The following is a 27,564-nucleotide window of genomic DNA, read 5'->3' as shown; positions in this document are numbered from 1 at the left end:
TTTGTATAAGCTTAGAACTGTACATTTTGAGTTTTCTTTTGTGAGCGTGTGTGAGGGAATAGTTAGATGTTAAAAATGGAATTATGATGTGACAATAAATGCCTTTGAGTACTTCAAGTGAGACGTGCATTAGGGGCACGGCCTTGTGACGTGTCCCATTTTAAGTTTTTTAATTCTTTTTATTTATGTGCCATTTATGCAGGAGAGCGAGGCTGGTTTTTAATGTAGGGTAACAGTATGATCGGTTTTGGATGAGAATGCATCACAAATCAGGAATGTAGTCACAAAAACAAAGACAATGAACACATAATTGTACTTTTGATGGTGAATAATGACTGCAGTTATAATCAGCCGCGGTGGCAGTTTTTGATTTTGATCTTGTATTGTTCTGGTGAATCCTTATGATTGGAGCTTAAGGATATGGTTTATTTTTTTATATTGTCTGTGCATTTCAGCCATTGAAGCTGTATAAATGAAGTTCATATTCCATGTTTTTTTTTTTTTTTTTTTTTTTTTTTAAACATAGGAATGTTATGTTTCCTGCTTTTTTTCTTGCCTTGCTATGTATAGGAAACAAGCATGTTGATTTTCTTTCTTTTTTTTTTTTCTTTCTTTTTTTAAGATTCATATTTGTCTGGTTGTGTGGACAGGGATGTAAAAAAGTGCAAAAGATAAAAGTGTTGCTCTTTCGTAACTGCAAAATGTTTCTTTTTTTTTTTTTTTTTTACTCTTCATAGGGGTATCAAGTGTTGTGCGGACATGTCTAACCTACTTTCTCTAGAGAAAAAAAAAAAAAAAAAAACAGCCTTAAAGGTGACTCTTGATTTCTCTTTCTTTCTGACTCAGCCCGAACGAGTAACAGGACCCTCTTCCGTCAGATCAAGTCTTTGCTTTGACAAGCATTCTTCAAATAAATGTTAATTTGACTGCCTTACAAATGTTAAATATGCTCCTCTCTCACCCGTCATACATTTCCAGCCCAGATCAATAATTTTTGCTTCTGTCAGAGAGAATATAAAACTATGAAAACTCACTTTGGCTATTTGTTTGCCTGTTAGACTATCTATGTCTGTCCGTCTATCTCTGTCTATCTATCTGTCTGTCTATAGTCTCAGTAAAACATGTCTGAACACACTTGACCTAAATATCATGATCATAAAAACAATTTTTCGTCTTATTAGAATCAAATGAGTTTAAAAAATACATTTTAAATGTAATTTTTTTTTATTGATTCGGTTTAAACAACGATAAACTAAGCAGAAGAGTGTCCATCGTGCATGTGAACTCCGTCAATACTGTTTAAAAAAGCTCCTCGCGAATATAGACAGACTGTGGCCACAAGAAACGGAGTGTAAGCGTTGATGGCGGTATCTTACATTTCCGGCAGGTGTCGCTGTTTCACCGCTCCTGACTCAGTACTTACTCTGCGTTATCTCTTTCTCATTCATTTCTTTTTCCTGGTCCGTGAAAAAAACTATTTTGCAGTAACGTTTTCGGATAATTTTAGGGTTCCCACGGCCATGGAAAGCCTGGAAATGTGAGGGAATTTTTAAATGGCTGATTTTCAGCGCCGGAAACGTCATCGACACGAGTAGGATCTCAGTGAGTGCAAATCTTTTTACTTCAGTCAGATCTAAAACATCGAACCATGTAGATATTCCTTTACTTTCAGGGTAACATTTGGTTTGAAATTCACCTCCGCGTATATAAAACTACTTAATGATCATAAACTACTGCATAATTGAGTTATATAACAATATTTAAAAAGTATGTGTAAGCCTATTTAGTCTAGTGTTTGCACGTTGTTAATCGAGTTGATGATTATGCATCACCAATACACAAGCACTTAGTCGATTCTCTCTTATCACTCAAACAGACGAATGGTTTAATTGATTTAAACCAGTCAGGCACGAATAAAAAGTGTTTTAGTGGTTTTGAATGTTTCTGGCGGCTGCTGCTAAGCAACGGTACGAGAAAGAGGGCGTGGCTCAAGGACAGCAGAATATGAGGGAAAGTCGTTTAGAACGCGAGCGAGCGCGCGCACTAACTCGCTCTTCAGTGGCAGTGCAAGTCTCTCTCTCTCTCACACACACTGCTAACACGAGCCAGACTCTCTCTCTCTCAAACACACACACAGCTAACACGATTAAGATCCTGCGCGCGCACAGCTGAGTTGAGCGCTGATGATGAAGCGCGCTCTTCACACGCTCCACCGAAGAGATGCGAGGAATTAATCATGCCGTTTTTGTCGCACCGAGCGACTTTAACAAGAGAAGTTACACTCTGAGGAAGATTTCTTGGATGGCTTAAGAAGTTTGTGTCGTATCAGGCTTTTCTCCCCACTAAGGTAAGGTCCATTCTTGCCTTACTTTTTTTTTCTGTTATAATAATATGGTATTTCTTAAACAAAGTATGAGAACACATTTTTTTTTTCTTCAAATAAGTAAGGCGAAATGTATTTAATAAGCAATTAAGAGTTCAATAATTGTAAAAAGAAAAAAAAATTTCCTTATTAAATACATTTCACCTTATTTACTTGAAAAAAATGTGTGTGAAAAATACATTTCACCTTATTTATTTGAATAATAAAAAAATTCTCCTTATTTTTTTAGATGTCAAAGTGACCAAAAATGTCACTTTTGCCTTCAATAACACAGAAAAAAATGAAGTGCCATCAACTGAATACATAATTTCAGTTGTGAGAGGAAGAGATTGTGATTCTCAGCAATGGGGTGTGACAATGCGACCAATGGGACAGAACAGTCGTACACCCTGCTAGTGGCCCTTCCTTTGAGCGTTCTGGTGGGGCTCCTCATCCTCCTCATCGTCTTCGGGAACGTGCTGGTGATCATCGCCGTGTTCACGAGCCGAGCTCTCCGGGCTCCCCAGAACCTGTTCCTGGTCTCGCTGGCCTCCGCCGACATACTGGTGGCCACTCTGGTGATGCCGTTCTCGCTGGCGAATGAGCTGATGGGCTCCTGGGTCTTTGGACAGGTGTGGTGCGAAATCTACCTGGCCTTGGACGTCCTCTTCTGCACGGCCTCCATCACTCACCTGTGCGCCATCAGCCTGGACAGGTACTGGTCGATCACGCAAGCCATCGAGTACAACCTCAAGCGCACGCCGCAACGAATCAAACGCATCGTTTTTATCGTTTGGGTCATCGCCGCCGTGATCTCCTTCCCGCCCCTCATAACCATAGAGAAGAAAGAGGGGAACATCTGTGAGATCAACAAAGAAAAATGGTACATTATTTCCTCTTCCATCGGGTCGTTTTTCCTGCCCTGCATCATCATGGTCCTCGTGTACGTCCGGATCTACCAGATCGCCAAGAAGAGAACCAGAGCGCCTCCTGGGGACCGGAGGAAAAAGGAAGCGGGGAAGAAGGATATCGACCCTCATGAGAAGCTCAACGGGGATCCGAACGCTGATCCGGACGACAAGGGCGAGTTAAACGGCGTGGACATGGAGGAATCGTCCTCCTCGGACCACAAGGTCTCCAATCCGTGCTCCCTCAAGAAGAAGAGCTCGAAGGGAAAGACCAAGCTGAGCCAAATCAAACCGGGAGACGCCGAAAAACTTGAGGCCTGCCAGTCCGTCAAGACCAGCCTGTGGAAGGGCCGTCAGAACCGGGAAAAGCGCTTCACGTTTGTCCTGGCCGTGGTCATAGGCGTGTTCGTCATCTGCTGGTTCCCGTTCTTCTTCACCTACACGCTGATGGCGTTGTGCGACTGCTGCGTTCCCCTGACGCTTTTCAAGTTCTTCTTCTGGTTCGGCTACTGCAACAGCTCCCTCAATCCCATCATATACACCATCTTCAATAATGACTTCCGAAGATCCTTCAAGAAGATCCTCTGCCGGAGAGATAACAGGAGAATGGTGTAAATTGGCCTGCATTTCCTTGATCAAATGCAAGCCAACATGTTGTGTGTCACTGTACAACAAGGCCGAAGTGGGGGAGGGGGGGAAAGACTCACATGCTTTGTACAAATGCATGGTTATGCAAATACAGCACAATATGTGGTGGATTCGTCCATTTCAGACGTGTATTGTGTCGTTCTTGATGTGAGGTGAAGTTTCGTAACTGTGATCTTTTATCAGCTGCCGACGTGGAGGGATATTTATGCATCAAACCACGCTGAATGTGAAAAACTATTAAAAAAAAAAAGTGCCAAAGGAGTCAGAATTGCAAATCTGTCCAACTACGCCACAACGTGCATGTCGATGTCTTCTCGCAGGGCCTGTTTATTTCCCTGAAATGTTGTATAATTAATAGTGAAGGTGTTGATATTGTTCGGTGGACAGATTGTCCTTTTTTTTTATTTTTTTTTTATCCCTGCCAGTAACGGTTCATTTCAAATCTTGCTGTGGACCATTGAGCAAAAAGATGTTGAGCTCGTCTGACTGGAACCTGACAGGCCGGTGTCAAAACAAATTTATTTAGCTTCTGATGTAGATTATATATGTCACCCTAGATATAACGGATGGATATTTAGTGGCACAACACAAATGAATTACAGCGTTAGTGTGTCAAACAGGATGTTGGTTTATCTGGCCGAATTTGTATCCCGACAAAACAAAGTTGAATATTCAGCAAGATATCGGATGACAGAGCTTCTCCAGGTCAAGGTGAGGTCAGACCTCTCGTGTGTTTTTCTGTTTTCTTGGGATGCTTGGAGAGACAAGAGAGATCCAGTTGGTGTGAGATGGAGTGAGTGTCCTGTCCAATTGCTTTGTGAAGGAGTACAATGGTTCAAAACAAAGGTCCTGGAATGACATCGACAAACTACCCGTCACTGTGCGTTATTGCCATATCTGAAAAACCTAGTTGTGATGTATGACTCACTTCCATATATTTTGGCTGTTTTCCGGTGGTCCTGGTTGTGCTCTCAATGTGCTTTATCATTGAGATCTGAAAAATAAAATAAAATGTATTTGCACACACACTCTGACAAAGAGAGAAAACACTGAAAAAAATAAAAAGTACAGAACATTTTTTGTTTGTTTGTTTTGTCTGTTGTTATTCGAGAAAGGCAAATTATGTCTTATGAAAAGCAAAATATGGCGTGAAAAGCTTCACTTCTGAGATATAATACAAGTTTGACTCAAAAGAACTGAAAGAGTTGAAAGTATCTTCACAGAAGCAAAATTGTGTACAGAAATGATTTTGGGGAAAAGTATTGACTGAGATCAATATTAAAATACATGCTGTTTCAACTGGAAAAAAAGGGTGCAGAAACAGTTTTCACTCATGAAAACTAAAAAATTATATGATCAATAAGTTATGACAATGTGTGTTTTTACATTGCTTTAACTCATCAAAATAAGTTAAACAAATTTCAACTTGCAACTCATTTTTAAGTCAGTTTATTGTGATTTAAGTTGAAATGACTTAAACATCCAAGTTGATTGTACTTAATAATTAAAGTTTTTGTTTAGTTTAGTTTTTTACAGAAATTACTAGTAAATTTCCATAATTACGAAGAATCAAAAACAGAATTAAATGACATTTTGAAGTAGAAAATAGGGTCACACTTTATTTTAAGGTGTCATTGTTACAGTGTAATGATATATTTAAGTACAGTGTAATATTAATTAACTATGTACTTATTACTAGGCAAGAGTAAGATTAGGATTTGGTTTAGGGTTAGTTGCTAAATGCAATAATGCATAATTAACTGTTTTTACTATAATAAGTACATGTAACATATGTAACAAGGACACTGTAAAATAAAGTATTACCGAAAATAGTATGTTCTTCTCGTAAAATAAGTTTTATTTACAGCTTCGACACAGATAGTCAACTGCACTGCCGATGATTCTGGCCAAGACCCGCCCAATTAAAAACAACCACGGTTTGATTGACATGGAAATTGACCAATCACGGTTCTTGTTATTAATTCATTCGCGCGTGTTCGAGAAAGTATTCCTTCAACGTTCTTTATTCTGAACCTTCGACGTTTTCTGAAAATGACACGCAACTGCGCAAACCCCTCGACTTTCACAGGTAATGAACAAAAAGGAAAAGTTATCTGTCAGCGATTATCTCGTCATACTCTATTATTCCGCCCGTTTCTCAGTTCAGTTTGACTTTAACGGATCAGTTGACCGGCGTTCACCTCAGAAACGTCCCTCTTTGCTCTGCATGTAGGAATTGCATTTCCAGTGTGAGACACTGCCTGCGGTTAAAGTTCCCCAGTGGCAGCAATATACATTTATAGCCTATGCCGGAGCGGGAGAGAATGTGCCGAGACCTTCATAATTATGATGGATCATGATAATTTCATCTCATCCATAATCATCGTTAAACCGTCAGAGACAGCGGGGTCATAATTACGAAGTTTAAAATAAGGTTTTTATAACACGGAGCTGTAGCGAACTGACATAAACGAACTGACATAAACGCATTAATTGGCAACTTTAAAGATATGGCAGCGCATTACCAGCAATGCATTTGAGATGCATGAGGATCCAGGGAAAGACTGCGTGGAAAAACTTGCCGTCCTGAAGTGTGAGTGGGAGATCGGAGAGATGCATGGACACATGCTGAGGGACATTCAGTGGGAGTGCAGCAGGGGATTGTTTTGTAATTTGAAGTGACGATGTTCACTTCAAAGTGTGAATGAGAAGTGCAGAGAGAGGAGAGTGTATTGGTCAAATTCGTGAGGGGAAATGACTGTGAGAACAACCGCTGGCAGGTTTTTTCCAGCTGATTGACAAAGACACCCTTCGAATTGGTGACGTCTTTGAAATAATTGGTGCTTGTTACTTTCGTGTTGACCAAAAATTCTGATAAAAGTCTAAACGTTGTACTTGTATGCTATTTTCATGGCTGTTAATAAAAAAAAAAAGACGATAATTATTAGAATGATTACTATTATATAAGCATTTAATTTCAATTATAATTAAATTAAAATTAACATTATATTTAAAATATAAAAAAAAAACATTCAAAAAAGTATTATAGCAACATTTTATCAATTATATAACAACAATAATATTTATCATCATTATTGTTATTCTCTTATTTTTTTATTTAATTTATGATAAAAACATTAATAAAAAAGAAAAGTTTTTATTGTTCATCTATGTGGTGTTTTTAATATGCTTTAAGACAAACCATGTGCAAATTCATCAGTCAACACCATTGCTGGGTATTTTCTCTTTAAAACTCCAACGAACGAAAGACCAAAGTTTTAAAACGGTTTGAAATCGCTGGTGTTTATGACATCACAAACGACCTTGTAACCAATCAGGTCAATGTGCCGGCGGGCTTTAGCATATCATTAACTATGACCGCTCTGAAGCAGGGGAGTCTCAGGAGATGCCAGGTTATCCTGGTATATTTTTCTGTTGATATGAAAAATCAGGTAGATTTAGCAATATAACGTTTGTTTGTATGTACGTAATAATTGTATTATTACGATGTTATGATGAACTTTATACATTTCAGTTGTTCAAAGCGTTTCTTATGATACTGAGAAGAACATTATTAATTCAAGCTATTTTAAGGCATGAATACATTTTTGTTACAGGAAAAAAAACAACGTTTAAATGTAATTTTGGTGATCAAAGATTAGTTTTAAGGGATACAATTATTGGGGGACTTTAATGATAATCATGCTGAATAAATAAAAATGAAGAGAATAATACTAATGATAAATATTACTTGTTATTATTACACGGCTCTGTGGAATACTTGATTCTGATTGGTCAATCTCGCCATTCAGTGGTGTTATTCCCCCGATAACAACCAGTAAAAAATGATAACACAGGCTCATCCGGGTAACTGAAGTCGCGCTATATGCTTGCTAGGAAAGTTTTTTCTTCGTGGAAGTTTTGTGTTTGGTGAGCTTATATTAAAACTCAAATCAATATTTCGTGGACAGTTATTATATCGTCCGGGTATCACAGACTCGCTCTCTTGTTTATACGCATAGCCATTTCACAAGGATTGTTTTGTACACTGTAATGGATTATAAGATAACAAACAGGTAAAAGAGTTTAATCTTATCCCTATAAATTTATGTGGTGAAATGTCATGTAATAAGCGGTATGACTGTATCGTATCCCTTAAATTTCCATCTAGTTTGAACTTGTCGCTTGCTAGACACTGAATTCTTTGCGGAAGCTTTGCGTTTAAAGAGCTAACAAATAATTTCAACTCAAGTCAATATTTCATGTCTAATTACTTATGTGTAGCCGTGTAATAAGCGGGATAATGTACATCCAGCCGGTTGTTATCGCAGAATAAACCCCTTCAGAGTGATACAAGACCTGATACAGGGCCACACCATCCCTTACTTATATTAAATATGAATGATCATTATTATTATTATTCATTATCTTACAGCAGGTCTGTTTGTGGTATTATTAACTTATTTTACATTTTAAATGTTGGCTTCTTCTGACTTCTCATATTATGAGTTTGAAATGGGCCAAAAGTACATAATTAAATGATTGTTCTGGGTTCAAAATAAGCATTTGTGACGTGTGTATTGATTACCATTGTTTTTGAAAACAAACAAAAATCTCATCTACAATAATTAACTTACAATGGACATAATAACAGCAAGTGGGGGCCTTCATATTGAAGCTGGAGCCTTGGGCCTCTCAGGACCATAATCCAAGCTTAAACAGGAGGCAGTCTAGATAAAATGACTGAGAAAATAAGCGTTACGAGATCTGCCATATGTTGAACTGCATGATAAACTTTATTTGTACCGAACGCTGCCTCATCGACACAGACGACTGCACTGAATGACTCATTTTGAAACTTTTAGACTTGGCTTGTGGCTGTCTATCTGTGTGAGTGGAGGTGCAGGAGATTCGTGTTAGTGGCACTTTTAATCGGCGCCAGAAAGTTGTGAAGCCTCAAAGGTCAGGCTTAAAGAGAGGCTGAGCGCTTTCTACAGAGACCCCACTGTGTGTTCTTCATGCAACGCTGTTGATCAATAGCTGCTTCTCTCTTTTTTTACAGCAGGCAAACAAAAACGCAGACATCTTATTAAAGAGCGTGATGGGAAGTGGGAGGGAGCGGAATAGAGGAATTTGTTTGCCCCATCCAGCGTGTTTCCTAGACCCTACTTTCCCCTCACGATCCACCCTGTGGGAAATCAATTTATGTTTGTCAAATGAGCAATACACTTAAAGCCACTGAAAAGCAGCTGTGTACCAGGAGTCATCGCGTATGTGTTTTAAACACAGCCATGCGGAGTGCATTTGAGGAAAAAACAAATGGCAGAAATGCAGCGCTACGAGTGCTTAATTACAGAATGTGGTTTATAAATTAGCCTGCGGGGACACAAACAACATGAGATGAATGCTGATGGGCTCCGTTATTTTTCAATCCAGTGTGCAAAGTTTGAGAGTGATCCCATGGAAAGAAAATCCCAAATCAATCTAAAAGGTCCACCAATGAGGTTATATAGTGAGCAATGGAGAGTCTTTCAGTTTCTCGACGTTTTTTAGACACCGGTAATCTTACACGTGTCTTCTAGTAGTCTAGTGTTGTCAACAATGTCTTAAATCATGCATAAATTAAGCAAAACATCTCTAATCGGAAGTCAAAGGAGGGAATACGCTAACAACGTCTTTCTCACAGTTTACTTGCTCTTAGTTTTGTTTTAGCGCACTGTTCCCATTATGCAAATAAGCTGACAGTGCAATTTTAAGATACACGATTGTATGTACGGTTAAGAGACATTTGCATCACAGCCACAGGGCTGTGTATTGTCATCAAATCTTTTTATTCTGTATTCGAATGAGTGTCGAGGTTATTAGGAAAACTGTCATTTTGTGAAATATGCAGATGATAGTTTTTTTTTTTAAATCCTTGTTGTCAAACACAAAGGGAGATGATAATCATGCACTTTGTACGTTTTTTCACATGGTGCGATGAGGCAGAGCTGAGGTTGAATAGAACGAAAACGAAAGAGATGGTGATTGATGTCAGAAAAAATGCTCCAACGATACAACCAGTGTCTGTTCAGGATAAAGAGGTTGACAGAGTAGAAGAGTAAAAGTATTTATGGACCATTTTTGATACAACCCTAAAGTTTCAGCAAAATACAGAGGTTATTCTTAAGAATTCACATCAGAGAATGTTTGTTCTGAGGAAATTGAACTCCTTTAGTGTTAAAAAAACCTATACTAAATTGTATAATACTTTTATTGAGAGTGTTTTGAGTTTCTTGTACAAATTATCATGACTTCCCATGAGACCAGGTTGGACATTCTATGTGCGATACCTGTGCTATATATTTTGTGTATGTGTAACAGACATAGGACAGTAAGAGCTGTGCGTGTAAACCTCACTCCCCTGGCCTCAAGAGGCACGCCAGCGAAAATGCTGGTCCTACTCGACCCGCTCCGAGCTTGATTCAAACCGGGATCGATGCGGCGTGGGAGGCGGGTGCATTAACAAGGACGCTAAAGTCCGCAGCTGCTAGCGTCTGTCGCTAGTGCTCCTCTTGAGGCCAGGGGAGTGAGGTTTACACACACAGCTCTTACTGGCCTACGTCCGTTCCTTGTTAGCGCACTCGCCTCCCATGCCGGAAACCCCGGTTTGAATCCCGCTTGGAGCAGGTCGAGTAGGAAAGGTTACATTTGGTGCCGTGACCCGGATTGGAGTGAGGTTTTGGGGGGTGAGTGTAACTGTGCATGTAAACCTCACTCCCCCGGCCTCAAGAGGAGTGCTAGTGACTGACGATAGAGGCTGGGATCTTTAGCATCCTTGTTTGCGCACAATGCTGTAGACCCCAGTTCGAAATCCCACTCTGAATGGGTCGAGTAGGACCGGTTACATATGTATTGGTTCATTAACGTGTTGATACTTGCTAGCTGTTGAAATGGGTACTGCAGTCCAAATTCAAAATATTGGAGAGGGTTGTTTCTCCCACCCCTCCTCCTCAGACTTGATGCTCTTGCTGGTTGCCAGATTGAGGACACGCAACAGGAATTGACAATGGAAACCGAAAAAAGTCTTGCTGGGCTTTAAGCTGTCTCCAGCTCTCAAACTCATATCCAATATTTAATATGCTTCTGATCATAGAGCTTTTCAGATGGATGCTGAGGCTGTTTTAGGTTAGGTAGAATCTGCAATCTCTGACCCAGTTCATTTGCTGGCTTCCACAGCTGCAATATGCTGTTTTCTGCCAAATGTCAACCAGGGGTGTCGAGATATTATTGGGTAAATATTCAGATTGGGTAAACATTGGGCAGATATTCCGACACGGAAGCACATTTCAAAGTAGAATAACTGGCTGTAGCACTTTTTTTCTGAGAACAAGTATTTGAACTCTCTCTGCAAACATATGGTAATTTTATGCTTTAGTACAGTCAAAAAAATAAAATAATATAACATAGAGGACCTTTATGTCACCTCAGCTATAAGCGCAAAATCTCTGAGCAATAAAAGTTTCCTCTGGGGATGTTTTACTTTCATTCAACAATGTGATTGAAAAAATACTAGTTGTCACTTTGAACTGAGGAAAGCTTGCGAGATGAGATGCAAAAGCAGCATTTGACCTTGATGTTCTACTAAATCAGCATGATAAAGTTATAGTCCCTAGAGAATGTCTATGATTTCTGTCACATGAACTGAAAATGGCCAAGAGGTCAGATAGCTTCATGCCATTATGAAGATGTTTGGGTCGGTGAGGACGAGGAGGGCCACAAATGTCATGAGACACTTAAACAGTAAGTAGTTCCTGCGGTGAACAAATCAGCATGGAGTGAAAGCAGGCTCCTCCGGTAGTCTGTTCACACAGGGTCCGCTGGGAATCAGTAGCCAGTGTTTCGGACGGTTTCCTCTTTGCATCTGTTGCCCTTTTCCCTTGTGGCTGTTTTGATAAGTGGAAATTTGATGCTGAAATTTGAAGACCTACCAGACAGAGCATTCATGTTTGTGTTAGAACCGTACGTGCATGTGTGTGAGTACATACTTGTCAATATTAAAACAGAACAAATTGGAAATTGAGGCAAACACTGACTCACTGAGGCAACACAAGCAGTGGAAAAAATACTCTTTTAGTTTTAACAAGACAAACTGAATAAAATTAATCTGAAGTTTCTTCCTGTTCTCTCAAAGAGATATATGAGAAAACTATCTGTTAGCATTCCCATTCATTAGTGTTGAGTCCGAGTCCACCTTTGTCCAAGTCATTAACAATCGAGTCTAAGTCCGAGTCCAAAGAGGGCAGTCGGACTTGAGTCCAAGTCCTTGACATCCGAGTCCGAGTCGAATCCGGCCGAGTCCACAAAGATTTAAATGATTTGAAATTGACCTTTCACAAAGACCCGCCCCTCTTAGTTACTGTTGCTACGTCCGACAAGCCATTCCGCTCTCACTCCTCATGTTTTCACACAGTGAAAAATATATTGCAGAGTAAAGAGGACACTGACAATGCTCTAAAAGACAAGACAGAGCAGGCTGCTTTTGGTATGAAATAAAGTGTCAGCTTCCAAATCTTTTTATTTTTATGAAATTCAAACAATAAATACTGTTTTGTGGTGCTTGAATGTGTAGGCCTCAGTTCAAGCAGCACGCAAACTTATAATCTCTTCTAGTTATAGCACAAATTAAACATGAATGAACATCAGAACTGCAAAAAGAAATCAATACACACCATTTTTCAAGTTTTCAAGTTTTTCAAGCACTGACTTTAATCTACTAACTGGTTTGGTTTGTTCGTCGGACAAAAATGGCCGGTACCTGCATTATGATTGGTCAGATTGCCTGTCAATCAAATTCCTGCGAAAGGTCTCAACACTGAGCTCTTAAATATTTTAATAATTAATAATTTAAAATAATTGCAATGTATAGTTACAGTCATACCTTTACCTACTGTACATCTTTCAGAATCTGCAAGGTAATGCTCAAGAATGCAACACGATGCATTAAGAGCCAGGGGTGAACTTTTGAGCAAGATGAGGGTGATGTTTAAATTTTTCTTATTTTGTTTTACATGCTAATATCTTATTTAGCCTCTGAAGGGCAGGACTAAATGAATTAATGAATTTTTAAACAAAATAAGAACAATTTACACCAATGACACAGTTCAAAAGTTGACACCCCCTGGCTCCTAACGGATGCTTCCTTCTTGAGCATCACTGAATGTTTGCAGGGTTTGTAATAGTTGTGTATGAGTCCCTCAGTTGTCACCAGTGTGAAAAGATGGATCTCACAATCATAGTCACTGCTAGTAAGGAGTCAAATATGCAGAAGATGCTGGAAAAGCAAAGAATGTGCAGGAACCTAATGAACAACCATTAAAAAAAAATAAAAATCTTATTTTGTGTTCAACAGAAGAGAAACTCATACAGGTTTGGAACAACTTGAGGGACATTCACAACTTGGAACAATATAATTTTTTGGGTGAACTGTCCCTTTAAGAGCAGCAAAGATTTGAGAGCGTCAAACAGTTTGGCAGTTCTTTATGCAAATATCGGACGAAAACGACGTCTGTCTTGAGCGTTTAAAAATATGCAGGTTGTGCCGGTTTTTATGCTGCATTTAGTGCGTAAATCATATTGTTTACACATTGCACGCTTTGCAGTTGTTATGTATGTTGAAGGGGTCCTATTATGCTTTTCCACTTTTTCAACTTTAGTTAGTGCATAATGTTGCTGTTTGAGCATAAAAAAAGATCAGCAAGGTTACAAAGCTCAAAGTCCACTTCAAAGTAAGACATTTTATTTAACAGAATTCACAGAAGAACTACAACCAACGACTCGTTTGGACTACAGCGTGTTTTTTCCGGGCTTTGTGAAGTCATTATGTTACTCATTATACAATCCCTGCCCACGAAATACGCAAAAAAGTGGTCGAGGCCTGGTTGAACTGCATTAGAGAAAACAGTGTTGTTCCTGTCAAAGAGATGTTGTTTTGGATCACAACTATGTATTATTATTTGTAGTTGCATTTTTTTTATTAACAATTCCAATAATACGTTTTATGTTGTTGCTATGATGTAAACAAAAGGCAAAGCTTTTCTTCCGTTCTCCTGCTAGCCAACAAGCATACTTATACATAAAGTTGATAAAGTGTTTACTATATATTTTGTAAGCTCTCGCTTTTGTAAGACTGTTTGCCGCAATTAACCATGGTTTTGTGACCAATTATTGTTTGTATTACCATTGTTTTTTTCGACATGATTAATTAAATGGTGGATAGTATCGTATCCATAATCTATAAGAAAATGACACACACAAAAAAAAACCATAACACTCGGTGAAATCCGTGCTTGCAGAGTTTGTGCATGAAATCCGTTCTGGATTATCCTCTCATTTGTTAACATTCTGAAGACTGAATCAGGCTTAAATTGGTTTAAAATTGACTAATATTTACATCTGAGTAGAGCTGACAGTTATGGTAAGGTGCGTAACATTTCCCGAATATGCGCTAAGCGCTGCCAATCATAACACACTGGGCCAGCCGACCAATCACAGTACATTTCGTATTACGGAAGGAGAGGCTTCATCGGAACAAAAACTAAACGCGCGTTCGGGACAGACTGGGGAGAGAGGTGCAGTAATAATGTAATAAATTGTGTTTTTTGAACAATCAAGCATGAATGCATATTCTAGTACACCCCAAAAACAAAATCAAGACTTCGTAAAAGGGCATAATATAACTTTTAAATATTGCAGTTTGGATCCTTTCGTTGTGATTACACTGGCTGAGTGGCTGGGTTTACAAAAGTTTATAAAATTGACAGCAAATCTTTACTTAAAGGGGGGTTTGATTATGATTTTACGTTTATAACTTTAGTTAGTGTGTAATGTTGCTGTTTGAGCATAAACAGCATCTGCAAAATTTTAAAGCAAAGGAAGATATTTGCTTTTAAAGAAATCGTTTTTTAAGGACTACAACAAACGGCTGGTAGGGACTACATGACATTCCTCCCGGGTTAGTGACATCACTAACCCGAAAATTTACATAACGCATCCTTCTTTTCACATGCAATACAGTACGTAACACAAATGCAATAGCATGTCACTCTGTAGGCATCTTACAGCAGTTCCCACACGAGTGATTTTATAGATTATCATGACAGAATATGTTAATTGAAGATAGTTAACTCCGCATCAGCAACATAAATTCATCAACTAACCATTGAGAAACGTCCTGTTACATTCTACATGTTGGCACTTCTTCTTGAGTCTCCATCATTGTCCGACTCCAGTTTAAACATAAAAGGTGGAACAGTTTCTGACATTTTAGTGTGTGCCTGCATGAGGTAATCGGAGCTGCTAACACACAGGAGCTCTTGAAGCTCCGCCCTCTTTGCTGGGAGCAGCAGCTCATTTGCATTTAAAGGGACACACACGAAACGACGCGCTTTTACTGACCCTCAAAAAGGGACAATTTTGACATGCTGTAAAAAATGATCTGTGAGGTATTTTGAGCTAAAACTTCACATACACACGCTGGGGACAACAGAGACTAATTTTACATATTGTAAAAAAGGGGCATTATACCACCCCTTCAAGGCAGAAACAAAGCTTGCCTCTTTCCAACTAATCGCTTGTATCTGAGATGAATATTGCCCTTATGTTGAAAAAAACAAACACGCTCGCTACAGACACACCCCAAAGTGGAGGCCTTAGCGTCGACGGGTTTGTGTTTTCGCGGCGTAACGCTAGAAACCCCGCCCACAGCGAGACCTCATTGGTCCAAAATCCCCCTTCACGTAACTGTATATTAAACATCAAATCAGATTGTCTGTGTCGCCTCAAATTACATAATATTATATAACCGTATATAAAGTAGACTGTCACAGGAAATCATTTAAATTCCCTGAGTTTGGAAAAAAAGCGTTAACACTTACACCCTTATAATGGCAGTCTGTGTGGGCAGTTTTTATGGTTTGTTTGTTCATTTTTACAAACTGAGGGATGAGTTTAAATTATTTCCTGTGTAAATGACAGAATTTCATTGTCGATACAGCTTAACTTTTATTGAACCCAGAACATTCCTTTAATGTTTTACTTGACTCTTGGTAGAAACATTGATCCCACTCCGGTAGTATTTCACCACTGGTTTTATTAAATTCTTTTATTTGCTTTCATTTTGTCATAAAAGTGAGAAAAGACATGGCGCCTTGTACATATAGTCTGCCTAACACAGAGTAATGGTAATCTAATTATTAAGAAAAGGGCTTCTGTAGTAGGCCGACCGTAAATCCACACCAGACAGTTGCCAGACCTGCATATGTCTCATTCAGTTTAATAATGCTACGGCTAAGATGAACAAATTTAACCATTCTACCCGAGGCATTAGTCTCTTCTGTCTTTATGTCTTAATGCTGAACAAAATCGAATAAAAAAAAAAGAAGTTCTAGAGCAGAGACTTATGAATTGAGAAGGCAGTCTGTTGGTCCAATGTAAATTTATATTCAAGGTGCATTTGTTCTTTAGTAAATTGTGTTTCCTGTTGATGAAGAATAACAAATGAATACTACTTGTTGAGCTGGTTTATGAGATGGCAGACGTGCAACTAAACTACATTTCCCATAATTCTGTCTGGCATACACGTAAAAACTTCAATTACACAATAAAAATTTTGTTGTCTTAGTGCTAGAAAACCTTAAAGGGTTTAGTTCACCCAAAAAAAGAAAATTCTCCTCATGTTTTTCCAACCCCGTAAGACTTTCGTTCATCTTCGGAACACAAATTAAGATATTTCTGATGAAATCTGAGAGCTGGCTCACTCCTCCATAGGCTGCTAGGTAATTTCATCTGCCAGGCCAGAAAAGTTATTAAAGACATAGTTTAAATAGTCAAGTGACTACAGTGGCTCAACCTTAAGTTTATCAAGCGACGAGAATAGTTTTTGTGGGCCTCTGATTGAGTTCACGAGAGCGCTACGACGCATGCGCGAGAACTGAGCATATCGGGGCAAAAAAAAAAAGGAATATGAAATTGTCCAGAAATATCCAACGACTATTACTTGAATGCACATTAATTATGTCACCCATATTTCCCTGTTCTCCCTCACATAAAGTTTCAAAGAACAAGGTGGTTAAGACCACGATGAGCAAGTCTCTATGTACTTGCTATGCAAATCATGCCCCAATCCATTTAAAAACCATTTTTATTGAATATTTTCCATTTCACGCTTTTGTTAATGCCTTAATATATCTCGGTCCCTTTGTGATATCAGTCAATTTATTGCAATGTTCCCAATCCAACAGATGAATCATGTAGGACATTATTGAAAAATACGTTGAATTAATGCAGGTGAACAAGGTCTTAAATAACAAAATATATCATTATATAAATTTGGAACATGATTCATATAAAGTATTTTCATTTCAAAATAAAAATAGAAAAATAATTGGTTGGGGCAGTGGTGGCATCAGTTTCCCTCCACTCATGATGTGCCGGTAATCCTTAGGGATCCCTAAGGGACAGATACACTGAATGAGAGAGAAAGAGAGTCGACATGAAGAGGATGTTGTAATCTAAAGAGGAAAAAGAGCTCAGAAGAAGCATTATTTGAAAATTGTGAATAATATAATATAATATTGAATTATAATATAATATAATTCTGACTGGTCTTGGTGCAAGAAACCCTGACTAAAATGATGTGGGGAAAAATAGTCTTAATGTCACAGTCATGGTCAGTTTGTTTTGTTTTCATTCAGTCACATGTTTCCTTTGTCTAGTTTCCCGCCACTAATGAGTTGTCATGGTCACTGATATGATTAGTCCACTTAGTTCAGCTGTGTCTCCTTATTAACCTTGTTTGTACCACTACTTAAATTCCTTTGGTCCCTCAGTTCATTGTCTGTGCACTAGCACACTGTTTTGTATGTTGGCTTATTCTTCTAAATTCATGATAAATCTTATGTTCTTTTATAATTGTCTTCTGTGGATCTAAGGATTACACTTAAAGGGGTCCTGTGATGCTTTTTTATATGTTCAGCTTTCTTTAGAGTGTAATGTTGCTTGTTTGAGCATGAAAAAGGTCTGCAAAGTTACAAAAGCACAAAGTCCCTCCAGCGGGAGTTATTCTCTATATCAGTGCGCACTGTTTCTGAACTCCCTGAAACGCCTCCATTGTAGACTTGAGTTTTCTTCCGGGAATGAACACGTATAAAAAGGTGCAAGGCCTGGTTAAGTTGTGTTAGTAGTGTGCTGAAACTCACGGTTATGGTAAGGTGCGTGACATTTCCCAAACACGCTCAAAGCGCTTGACCAATCACAGCACACTGATCCATCTGACCAATCAGAGAACACTGTGCTTTTCAGAAGGAGGGGCTTCATAGAGACAGGAACTAAACAGAGCATTATTGACAGACTGAAAATAGAGGTGCCGCAACAATGTCAATTATCTGAAAAATTATGTGTTTTTTGAACATTGAAGCATGCAAACCTGTCTAGTAGAGCACAAAAACTAATTCAAGACATAAAAAAAAAAAACAGAACACTATAACTGTTTCAGTATGTTACTGAATTGTGATTCATACGTAGGAAGATACAATGTGCATTTCATTAGCAAAGTACAAGGTGTCCAGTACTATTGCACCATTCAATCACATTAGTTTACTCAGTGCTGACATACACTTCCTCTTTATGTTTCCCATATCAGTCAACGCAAGATGTTGATTCACAAGCCGACCCTAATGTTCTCACTGTCTGAGACCCAGACCTCAACCTTCCCCCGTAATCACCAAAACACACACACACACACATACACAGAGAATAATTGACTTGAGGGTGTAAAGACAGAGGGCAGTCATCAGCAGAGATGGGCTCCGCAAATGTGCCGTAACCCAGAGGTCAGAATTGCTCCATTTTGGAAATTAATTTTCCACAAGCAATTAGTTTGTTTCTGAAAGATTTTTCTTTTTTAAGCATGAAATGATTCAGCACAGAAATGATGCATTTATTATTTCTTTTCAGATTTTTTTTCTTTTTTTAAGCATGAAATGATTCCCCACAGAAATTATGCATTTATTATCACCAGTCAGTTACTTGCAGAGTTTTGAAGGACTGTAGTTGATTTAAAGCTAAATAAAGGATTGATTATGCTGTAGTGCTCAACAGACACAACCGGCTAATCAGGCTTTATGTTGTGGCTCGCATCATCATGCCTAGTTATGAATGTGCTTTTTTTAGTTAGTCCTAAAAGTTGCCTGAAAATGAAACATTAATGGGCTAATTATAGTATGAAAAATGTAGGCAGTCTGCTTTTAATTTTGCGCTTAATCAGTATCATTCTTACTGTCAAAAAGAGAGTTACACAAGAACTTATTAGTCAAACCAGTGTTGGGGGGGAGGTTGTTGGGTTTTTCTCTTCGGTCTGTGCGGCTGTTGCACCAGTTTCTCCGCCCTGAGGACGGCCCTATACCAGGGCTTGAAATATAAGGGATACTCCACTTTTTTTGGGAAATAGGCTCATTTTACAACTCCCCCAGAGTTAAACAGTTGAGTTTTACCGGTTTCGAATCCATTCAGCTGATCTCCGGGTCTGGCGGTACCACTTTTAGCATAGCTTAGCATAGATCATTGAATCGGACAGGACCATTAGGACCATTTATCTCTCTCAAAAAAATGACCAAAGAGTTTCGATATTTTTCCTATTTAAAACTTGACTCTTCTGTAGTTACATCGTGTACTAAGACCGACGGAAAATGTAAAGTTGCGATTTTCTAGGCTGATATGGCTAGGAACTATACTCTTATTCCTGCGTAATAATCAAGAAACTTTGCTGCCGTACCATGAGTCCAGCAGGCGTAATGATATGACGCAGCGCCTGAAAATAGGTCTAATAGGTTAGACAAACTTAGTCCCGGTCACGTTGGAAGTTACTGAGCTGGGGACTATTTTCAGGCGCTGCGTCATATCATTACGCCTGCTGGACTCATGGTACGGCAGCAAAGTTTCTTGATTATTACGCAGGAATGAGAGTATAGTTCCGAAACTTGAAACTCTTTGGTCATTTTTTTGAGAGAGATGCTAATGGTCCTGTCCGATTCAATGATCTATGCTAAGCTATGCTAAAAGTGGTACCGCCAGACCCGGAGTTCGGCTGAATGGATTCGAAAACGGTAAGACTCAACTGTTTAACTCTGGGGGAGTTGTAAAATGGCCGGTAACATTTTTATGAATTCTAGCAATGCAATATTGTGAGAACATGAACGTGACCTACGCTCGCGACAGTTAACGGGCCAGTGCTGCATCGTCACGAAAGTTTAAGCCTTGCCAATTTAAATAGTCTAGCACGTCACTCGTTCTGTGTGCAACATTCTGTGTGCAAACGTCCAAAGGGCACGCCCCCAAAAAAGACACACTGAATTAAGCTCCATTTAACATCTTCTTGCGCTTGAATGGAAAAAGTCATACAAAATTGAAGTCATTGAAGAAAAAAAGAAAAGAAAAAGAAGAAGCCTGCTCTGGTAAACATAGTCAGTTATGTCTTCAGTGAACATAAACAGTTGAGAAAGATAACGCATGTGTATCATTCCATTGGGTATTAAAGAGACAGCATCCTAATAATCCTCCTGCCGTCTGTGTTTTTAATGTTAATCAAATAACAAATTACAAAGAAAAAAAATACCCCCTGCTCTCGCCTGAATAACTTTTGTAACTTTAATAAGGATTAATCTCTGTTTAATTTAGACAGTGAATACTATGTAGTGTTATTTTACATTTGATTACTTTATTGAATTTCTATATCTGAAAAGTGAATTTTAGTATCTAATATTTTGGTGTCATAACTGTCTGTGTTAGCAAAAATAGTTTCATGGCCATTATACAGTAAAAATTGTTTTAGGGCCTTTTACATTTTATATATATATATATATATATATAGACGATTATGTGTGTGTGTGTGTGTGTGTGTGTGTGTGTGTGTGTGTGTGTGTGTGTGAGAGAGAGAGAGACGAGTATATAAAATATTTGATTTAGCATTATATATTTATATAATTGCCATCCATTATGAATTGAATGTGGCCCTCTTCATTTTGAAGTTGAGTACCTCTTTTTTTTTCTGCTGTGTAGCTGAGGAGGGCTATCACAATAAACGTGTGATTCTAAATTAGACGTTTTAAATTGCGAAGAGCATTTTTTTTTCCGCCTCTGTAGCCCACTCTGATTTTAGAGGCACTGTTGGATGCATTAGTACCTTTATGCTTTCCAAACCCCCAACCACCCTTTTCTGCCAAACAAGAGCCATTTTGTCAATTACGTTCTTCCAGAGTCACTTTAGCTAAATCCACACTTCACAGCTAATTAAGAAGAGCGCTACGCTCTTGTGTGAACCGTGTTTGGTAAAAGAGTCACATTTTGCATGCCAATGCATATGGCAAAAGCCTTTCTTTTAGTTTGCAGTAAAACATCTAAATGTCCGTAAGGCAAGACACATTTACTTGAGAACTTTTTGATTGGATGGTGTTATATCTACCAAATTCGAGCTAAACCAATGCTATGTTGCTAAAACATTAGCTAAATAATGATATGGCACCAGGAATATGCATTAAAAAAGTAAATAGTGTCATTTTTGATTTCATGGTTATTTTTTAAAGCAACATTATCTGTTAGCCTAACTTGGTTATAGCCTTTTGTTTTTATCTAGCCAACAATGTGTGTTGCTAACAGCCGTTGCTCTATATTCACACTTGATTCAAGGTTTAGTCATCTACATAGTGTCATTAGGTTGTGATTGTGACGCAGACGCTCTCTGCAAGTCCTATTGGCTGGTATTTTTCAGCTGTTGGCTCTTCAGCTTATTAGCGCTGACGCATTAGTGGAGTATCTGGAGCTCAGCATCCCTCCGCCCGCCAGAATCATTTCCTTTTGTCTTTATCTTCTGACAACACCCATACATTGTGCGTTTAATCGCATGAGCTAATTTCTAACTGCTATGCACAGCTTCCCGAAACAATATTAGTTAATCAGTCCTCCTTCGCCCAGAGCACTAGAGTTACAGCTACTGCATGTTACATAGCTCTCATTCAAATGTAGACAAAAAAGGGTAGACATTTTTTATTTAATAAGCATGATTATTTAATTAAATTAACAATCCTATTTGTAAGTAATTCAATACTAATTTGAATAAATTATATTTTAGGAAATGCATGCATGAACAGCAGCATGTTTATTCAAAACCTGATGATCCATGTTGTTCAGAATAATTTGATATTCATTTCAAATCTTTTTATTATGCAGTTTTTAATTAATTTGTAATTAACTTGACATAACAGTTAAATAATCAAAATATAATTTATATATAAAATATTTTATATATATATATATATATATATATATATATATACTGTATATATGACACATACAGTGGTTGTACGAAGAAACTGAAACACTGGCCAATATAGAGTTGGTTTCACGCATATATATGGCCAATATTTCACGCATATATATGGCCAATATTTCACGCATATATATGGACAATATTTCACGCATATATATGGACAATATTTCACACATATATATGGCCAATATTTCACGCATATATATGGCCAATATTTCACGCATATATATGGCCAATCTTCACTGGTTTTACATTCCATCAGTAAGAGCAGAGTGTGAGGATTGAATAGCTCAGCTTTACATAAAATATTACAATCCACACAACATAATGGGAGACATATCAGAGTTCAAAAGAGGACGAATTGTTGGTGCGGGTCTCGCTGGCTCTATGTGGTGTCTTGAAAGCCACAGTATCCAGGGTAATGTCGGCATACTTCCACATACTGCATAATTAAATGCACACCTTGACTCTCCTGTTTCCACCTAAACTTGCTCCACAGAGTCAATATTCATGGTCACTAGTGCCAATGCCAAATGTAGGTTTCATTGGTGCCAACAGTACAAATCTTGGGCTGTGGACAATAGCCGCCTTCCGACCGGAGGAACCTTTTCACAGTTCCTAGAACTATTGGCTAAAGTACCCGGATGTTCCTGCGGTGCGAACACGCCGACTAGGAATGATTTTAGTTCTAGGAACTCCATTTGGAGGAACTAATTTAGCTCCTACTTCAGAGTAGGGTCTAAACCAGCACTATAGGAACTACCCGTGACGTTAGTGTACGCTGATGACCGAACGCACGCAAAACACCAGCACCTGCCATTTTTAAAACAGCTATATGTAAACACACAGATTATAGCCTATATATTTAATCCAGAAACTAGATACAAACATGGAAAACAGTGATAGATGGGCCTCTAAACCTTTATGCTGAAGAGAAAATCCAACGCAACTTTGAGGGGACCAAACATGATTATGTACTTCTGCTCAGCTAGCAACACTGGACATCAACCACACGGCATAGGCATTTTTCATATACTGTGTACTTTCTATCACAATTCAATCTAATAACATGTTAAACAGTACTGTTAGACAGATCGCTAACTAATGAACACAGAGAATGCGAGCATTGTTTGCTCTGGCGTTCTCAGTGCCGTCAAAATAAAGGTCCTTCGCTCCGTCAAAATAAAAGTCGCCGTGCTTGCGTCACTCCCTTACCCCTCCTACCAGTTCCTATGGCCACTTGGCCAGTGCGAACGCAAACAGCAAAACCGAGTTTGGGGGAAAGTAGTTCATAGAACTGTTTAGAAGTGGACAGTTCCTATAACTAAGTTCCTGTAACTACTTGGTCGGAAAGCGGCTAATGTGAAACATCTACTGTTCTCTGATGGGTCCACCTTCTTTGTCTTTCCCACATCTGTGGATGTTACATTGTGGCAGTGGTGGACAGTAACGAAGTAAATGTAATTCGTTACTGTACTTAAGTAGGTTTTTTGCGTATCTGTACTTTACTGAAGTATTTAAATTTGGGAAGACTTTTACTTTAACTCCACTACATTTCAAAGTCAAATATCGTACTTTTTACTCTACTACATTTTCAAAATCAGTCGTTCCTTTTTATTTATGAGTGGATAAAAACTTAACTGGTCGAACGAGCCACCTATTACAGTAGCCTACAACGTGCGCGCTTTGTTTTGAACTTGCCTTGGCGGTATCTACTAAGCGCGAACCAGAGCCGTTAAATATTCGAGTTGCGACCATAGACAGTATAAGAGGTTGCGACACACACGGCTTGTTCGACTTGAACCGGCGCTGCACAGACCGATCAGTTTATGACATCAAAGTATAGAGCGAAATCGCGAGAGCGATTGAAAAGCATACAGAGCCGTCTACTCTCTAATCGCTCTTGTGGTATTTTAATGTCATTCACCGATTGGTCTGTGCAGTGTGCCGTTTCAAGTCGAACAAGCCAACTGTGATCTCGCCGCCGCGCGGTCACGTGATTCGTGTAGCTCTCAATAGTTCCAAACAATTTGTGTTGCCAATAATTTTAAGCGGGGCAGAGAGCAGCAGCTATTATTGCAGCAATTATCGGTAAATACTGACGCATAATGAACATTGCTTATTACCTTGACACTAAAATTACTTGCATATAATAGCATTGTTTTCTGAGGAGTAGCAGAAACACTGCATTAATATGTTTTGGTGTTTAATTTTGTAGGAAAATTGGCTGCTCCCATAATGTAGTGTGTATATATATATATATATATATATATTCAATGGCATTGTGCAGGTTTATGTGAATGTATCATAACATTAGGATGTTTATAATTATGACCATAGACGCTTGTGAAAAATATGTACAGTAAATACTGTAAATGTATTATACCTTATGGGATCAGTCCCCTTCCGTCGAAAATTAAACACACAAAAAATGTATTCAATTAAAAAAAAAAAAAATATATATATATAGAGAGAGAGAGAGAGAGAGAGAGAGAGAGAGAGAGAGAGAGAGACTAATTATGTAATTAATGTCATTTTATTAATAGATTGATGTGCCAAGAGTGACAGAGTCTTCACGTAGACTGAGTTAAGCAAGAGTCTTGTGACAAAAATTATAATAGGACATTATAGTAATAAAAAAATCATAGTACTTGGATACTTAAGTACATTTGAAGGCAAATACTTTTGTACTTTTACTCAAGTGAATGTTTAAAGGCAGCACTTCTACTTTTACTTGAGTAATATTTTACCTTGAGTATCTTTACTTTAACTCAAGTACATGGTATGTGTACTTCGTCCACCACTGCATTGTGGCGAAGCCCCAAAGAGGCTTAACCCCTGGAGTGAAGCACGGGGTGGATCAGTGGTGGTTTGGGCTGCAATATCATGGCATTCCCTACTGTGCTTAATGGGCGCATCATTGGACTTACTGAACCATCCTGGAGGACCATGTGCACCTAATGGTTCAAACATTGTACCCTGAAGGGGGTGCCGTGTGTATCAGCATGATAATGCACCAATACACACTCCAAGAACGAACATGATGAACATGAAAGTGAAGTTGAACTTCTCCCATGGCCTGCACAGTCATAATAAATATGCTTGAGCCACTTTGGGGTATTTTGGCAAGTCAGAAAACATTTTCCTCCACCAGCATCACGTAGTGACCTGGACACTGTTCTGCAAGAGGAATGGATCAAAACCCCTCTAGTCACTGTGAAGGACTTGCATCTGTCATCCCTAAGACGAATTGATGCTGTATTTGCTGCAAAAGGAGGGCCAACACTATACTTATAAATTATTGTGGGAAAGCAGGTGTTTCAGTTTCATTGTTCAACCCCCTATATTTAGAGAGAGATTTATACAAAAGTTTGTTCTGATTCTCGAATCTGATTGGCTGAGAGCCTTTTCCAGCCGTGCGATATTGCCCCTGTATCAGCACTGTAACTGTTTCACTGTTTGTATCTCTCCGCTTGCAGCGACTGTCATGGCGGTCGAGCAAATACACCATATTAAAAAAAAATTATAAGTGTTGTTGTGTAACAAAATGTAATTTTAAGAGTTTTTTAGACCAGAATGTAGTTATTTAGACCAAGTATGTGACTCATATACGAACATAGCACCTATTTTACAATTTGTTTAGAAGTGATTGAGCTCTAGACCGTCAGTGGGCGATCAGCGCTCATGTACACGCAGAGAACAGCGTCATCTCGGCCAGTCCTTCGGGAATTTGCCGCTGGTTCTTATGTAGATAGTGGTTATATATGAGATATAATTAATTTGAGGTATATCAAATGGGCCATCTTTGGTCTTATTAAGCTATTACTTGTTCCAAAGCAAATCGATTTTGGTTAAGGGGAAAAATTAAGATCTTTATATTTAGGCTATAGCCTATTTAACTTAAATCATGTACTAGAGTGCTGCTTTTTTACGTTCGAGTGAATTGTTTGCTTGTGATAATTTCCTATTGTCTTTTATAATGGCTATATTATTTTATATAAATATTATGCCGTCTATGGTGTTGAGAAACTGTCCGTTAGTGATCGTGATATGGTGTTCAGTGAAAGTTACATTATTACGTCATTAGATGGCAACAAAGACTATGAGCGAGTCTGAACAAGGAAGTTGTTTTAGGGCTGTCTCTGGGAAACGTTTAAAAGCACAAAGGCCCCGTTTACACGTACGTGTTTATTTTGAAAAACGGAGACATTTCCCTTCGTTTGTGCCCCTGGTTTACACGCAAACAGAATTGTTTTCAGAGGCGAATTCTCCATCTAAAAACTCCGGCCAGAGTGGAGATTTTGGAAAACTTCGTTTGCACGTTTGCATGTAAACTGAGTTTTAGGCAGCCGACGTCACAGTATGTGACAGAACTTGCACCTGCGTCAAAAGTGCGATTTTGGGATTCTGCGACTACTTTCGGGATTCTGATTGGCTAACGTGGGCTTGAGCTTCTCGTTACACTGCCACCTACAGGTTTGGCATGCTCTTGACGGCATATACTGTATACACGGGTTCGTGTAAACGAACACTTTTCTGAAAACTGACAGGTGTGCACGATGTTATTTTTGAAAACGGAGAGGGTGAAATGTCCGTTTATGAAAATAGCCGGCCACGTGTAAACGTAGCCAAAGACATCGCTTTCCTCAGCGGACATTCAAACAGATTTTTTATAATGGATATAATAATATGGACATCGACCTGAAGAATGAATGCTATTTCAGATGCAGGTAATGTCGTTTAGTCTATCTCTCTCTCATAACACTCTACTCTACATGATACTACGACAAGCTTCAATGAAGCGACTCAACGTTCCACAAAAAAGTGACGTTTTAGACTTAGTAACTGAGTCTTGAGCTCAACTCTCAAACTGTCAACTTGAGATTTGCATCCGTGGCGGAAGTAAGTAGTTCTGCACTAAAGAGGGGTCTTATTTATTTACTCACTTGTGCCGTCAAACTGTTGTATAAACTCAATATCACACTCGTAGCCGTGCTATATGATTGTATATCAGCACAATTGATTACCTACGGCCGAATCACAGCCATGCTATAGGCTACAGCCAAATTGCACTGCTACTCGTGTGATATTGCTCATGTTCTGTTAAATTTCTTTCCCTTGTTTGTTGTACCTGTGCTTTTTCTGCTCCGAATGGGTCCACGAGGGGACATCGTGTTGCGTGTATTGCTAAATTGCGACATGGGTCACCTGCCCTCTATTACAGTCCTTCATTTTCTTTGTACTTTTCGCGCCTGCCAGCCATTAAACTGTCTGCTGTTTTCCCA

General features: G+C 38.7%; 1 protein-coding gene across 2 annotated transcripts; it reads left to right on the top strand.

The window, feature by feature from the left end:
* Positions 1-821: 821 nt before the first annotated feature.
* On the top strand, positions 822-4,995 carry adra2a (adrenoceptor alpha 2A). Of its 2 annotated transcripts, none has more exons than XM_082137892.1 (2): positions 822-2,347; positions 2,658-4,995. In XM_082137892.1, the coding sequence occupies exon 2, from the start codon at positions 2,728-2,730 to the stop codon at positions 3,883-3,885; it is 1,158 nt and encodes a 385-aa protein (XP_081994018.1). In that variant the 5' UTR covers positions 822-2,347; positions 2,658-2,727; the 3' UTR covers positions 3,886-4,995. The 2 variants fall into 2 exon arrangements, with proteins under 2 accessions (XP_081994018.1, XP_081994017.1); XM_082137891.1 differs by having other exon boundaries at positions 2,613-4,995.
* Positions 4,996-27,564: the final 22,569 nt, after the last annotated feature.

Source organism: Leuciscus leuciscus (assembly GCF_965113295.1).
Source record: "Leuciscus leuciscus genome assembly, chromosome: 15".
Lineage (NCBI taxonomy): Eukaryota > Metazoa > Chordata > Actinopteri > Cypriniformes > Leuciscidae > Leuciscus > Leuciscus leuciscus.
Note: the sequence above shows the minus strand (reverse complement) of the source record. Positions and strands in the feature narration are given on the sequence as shown.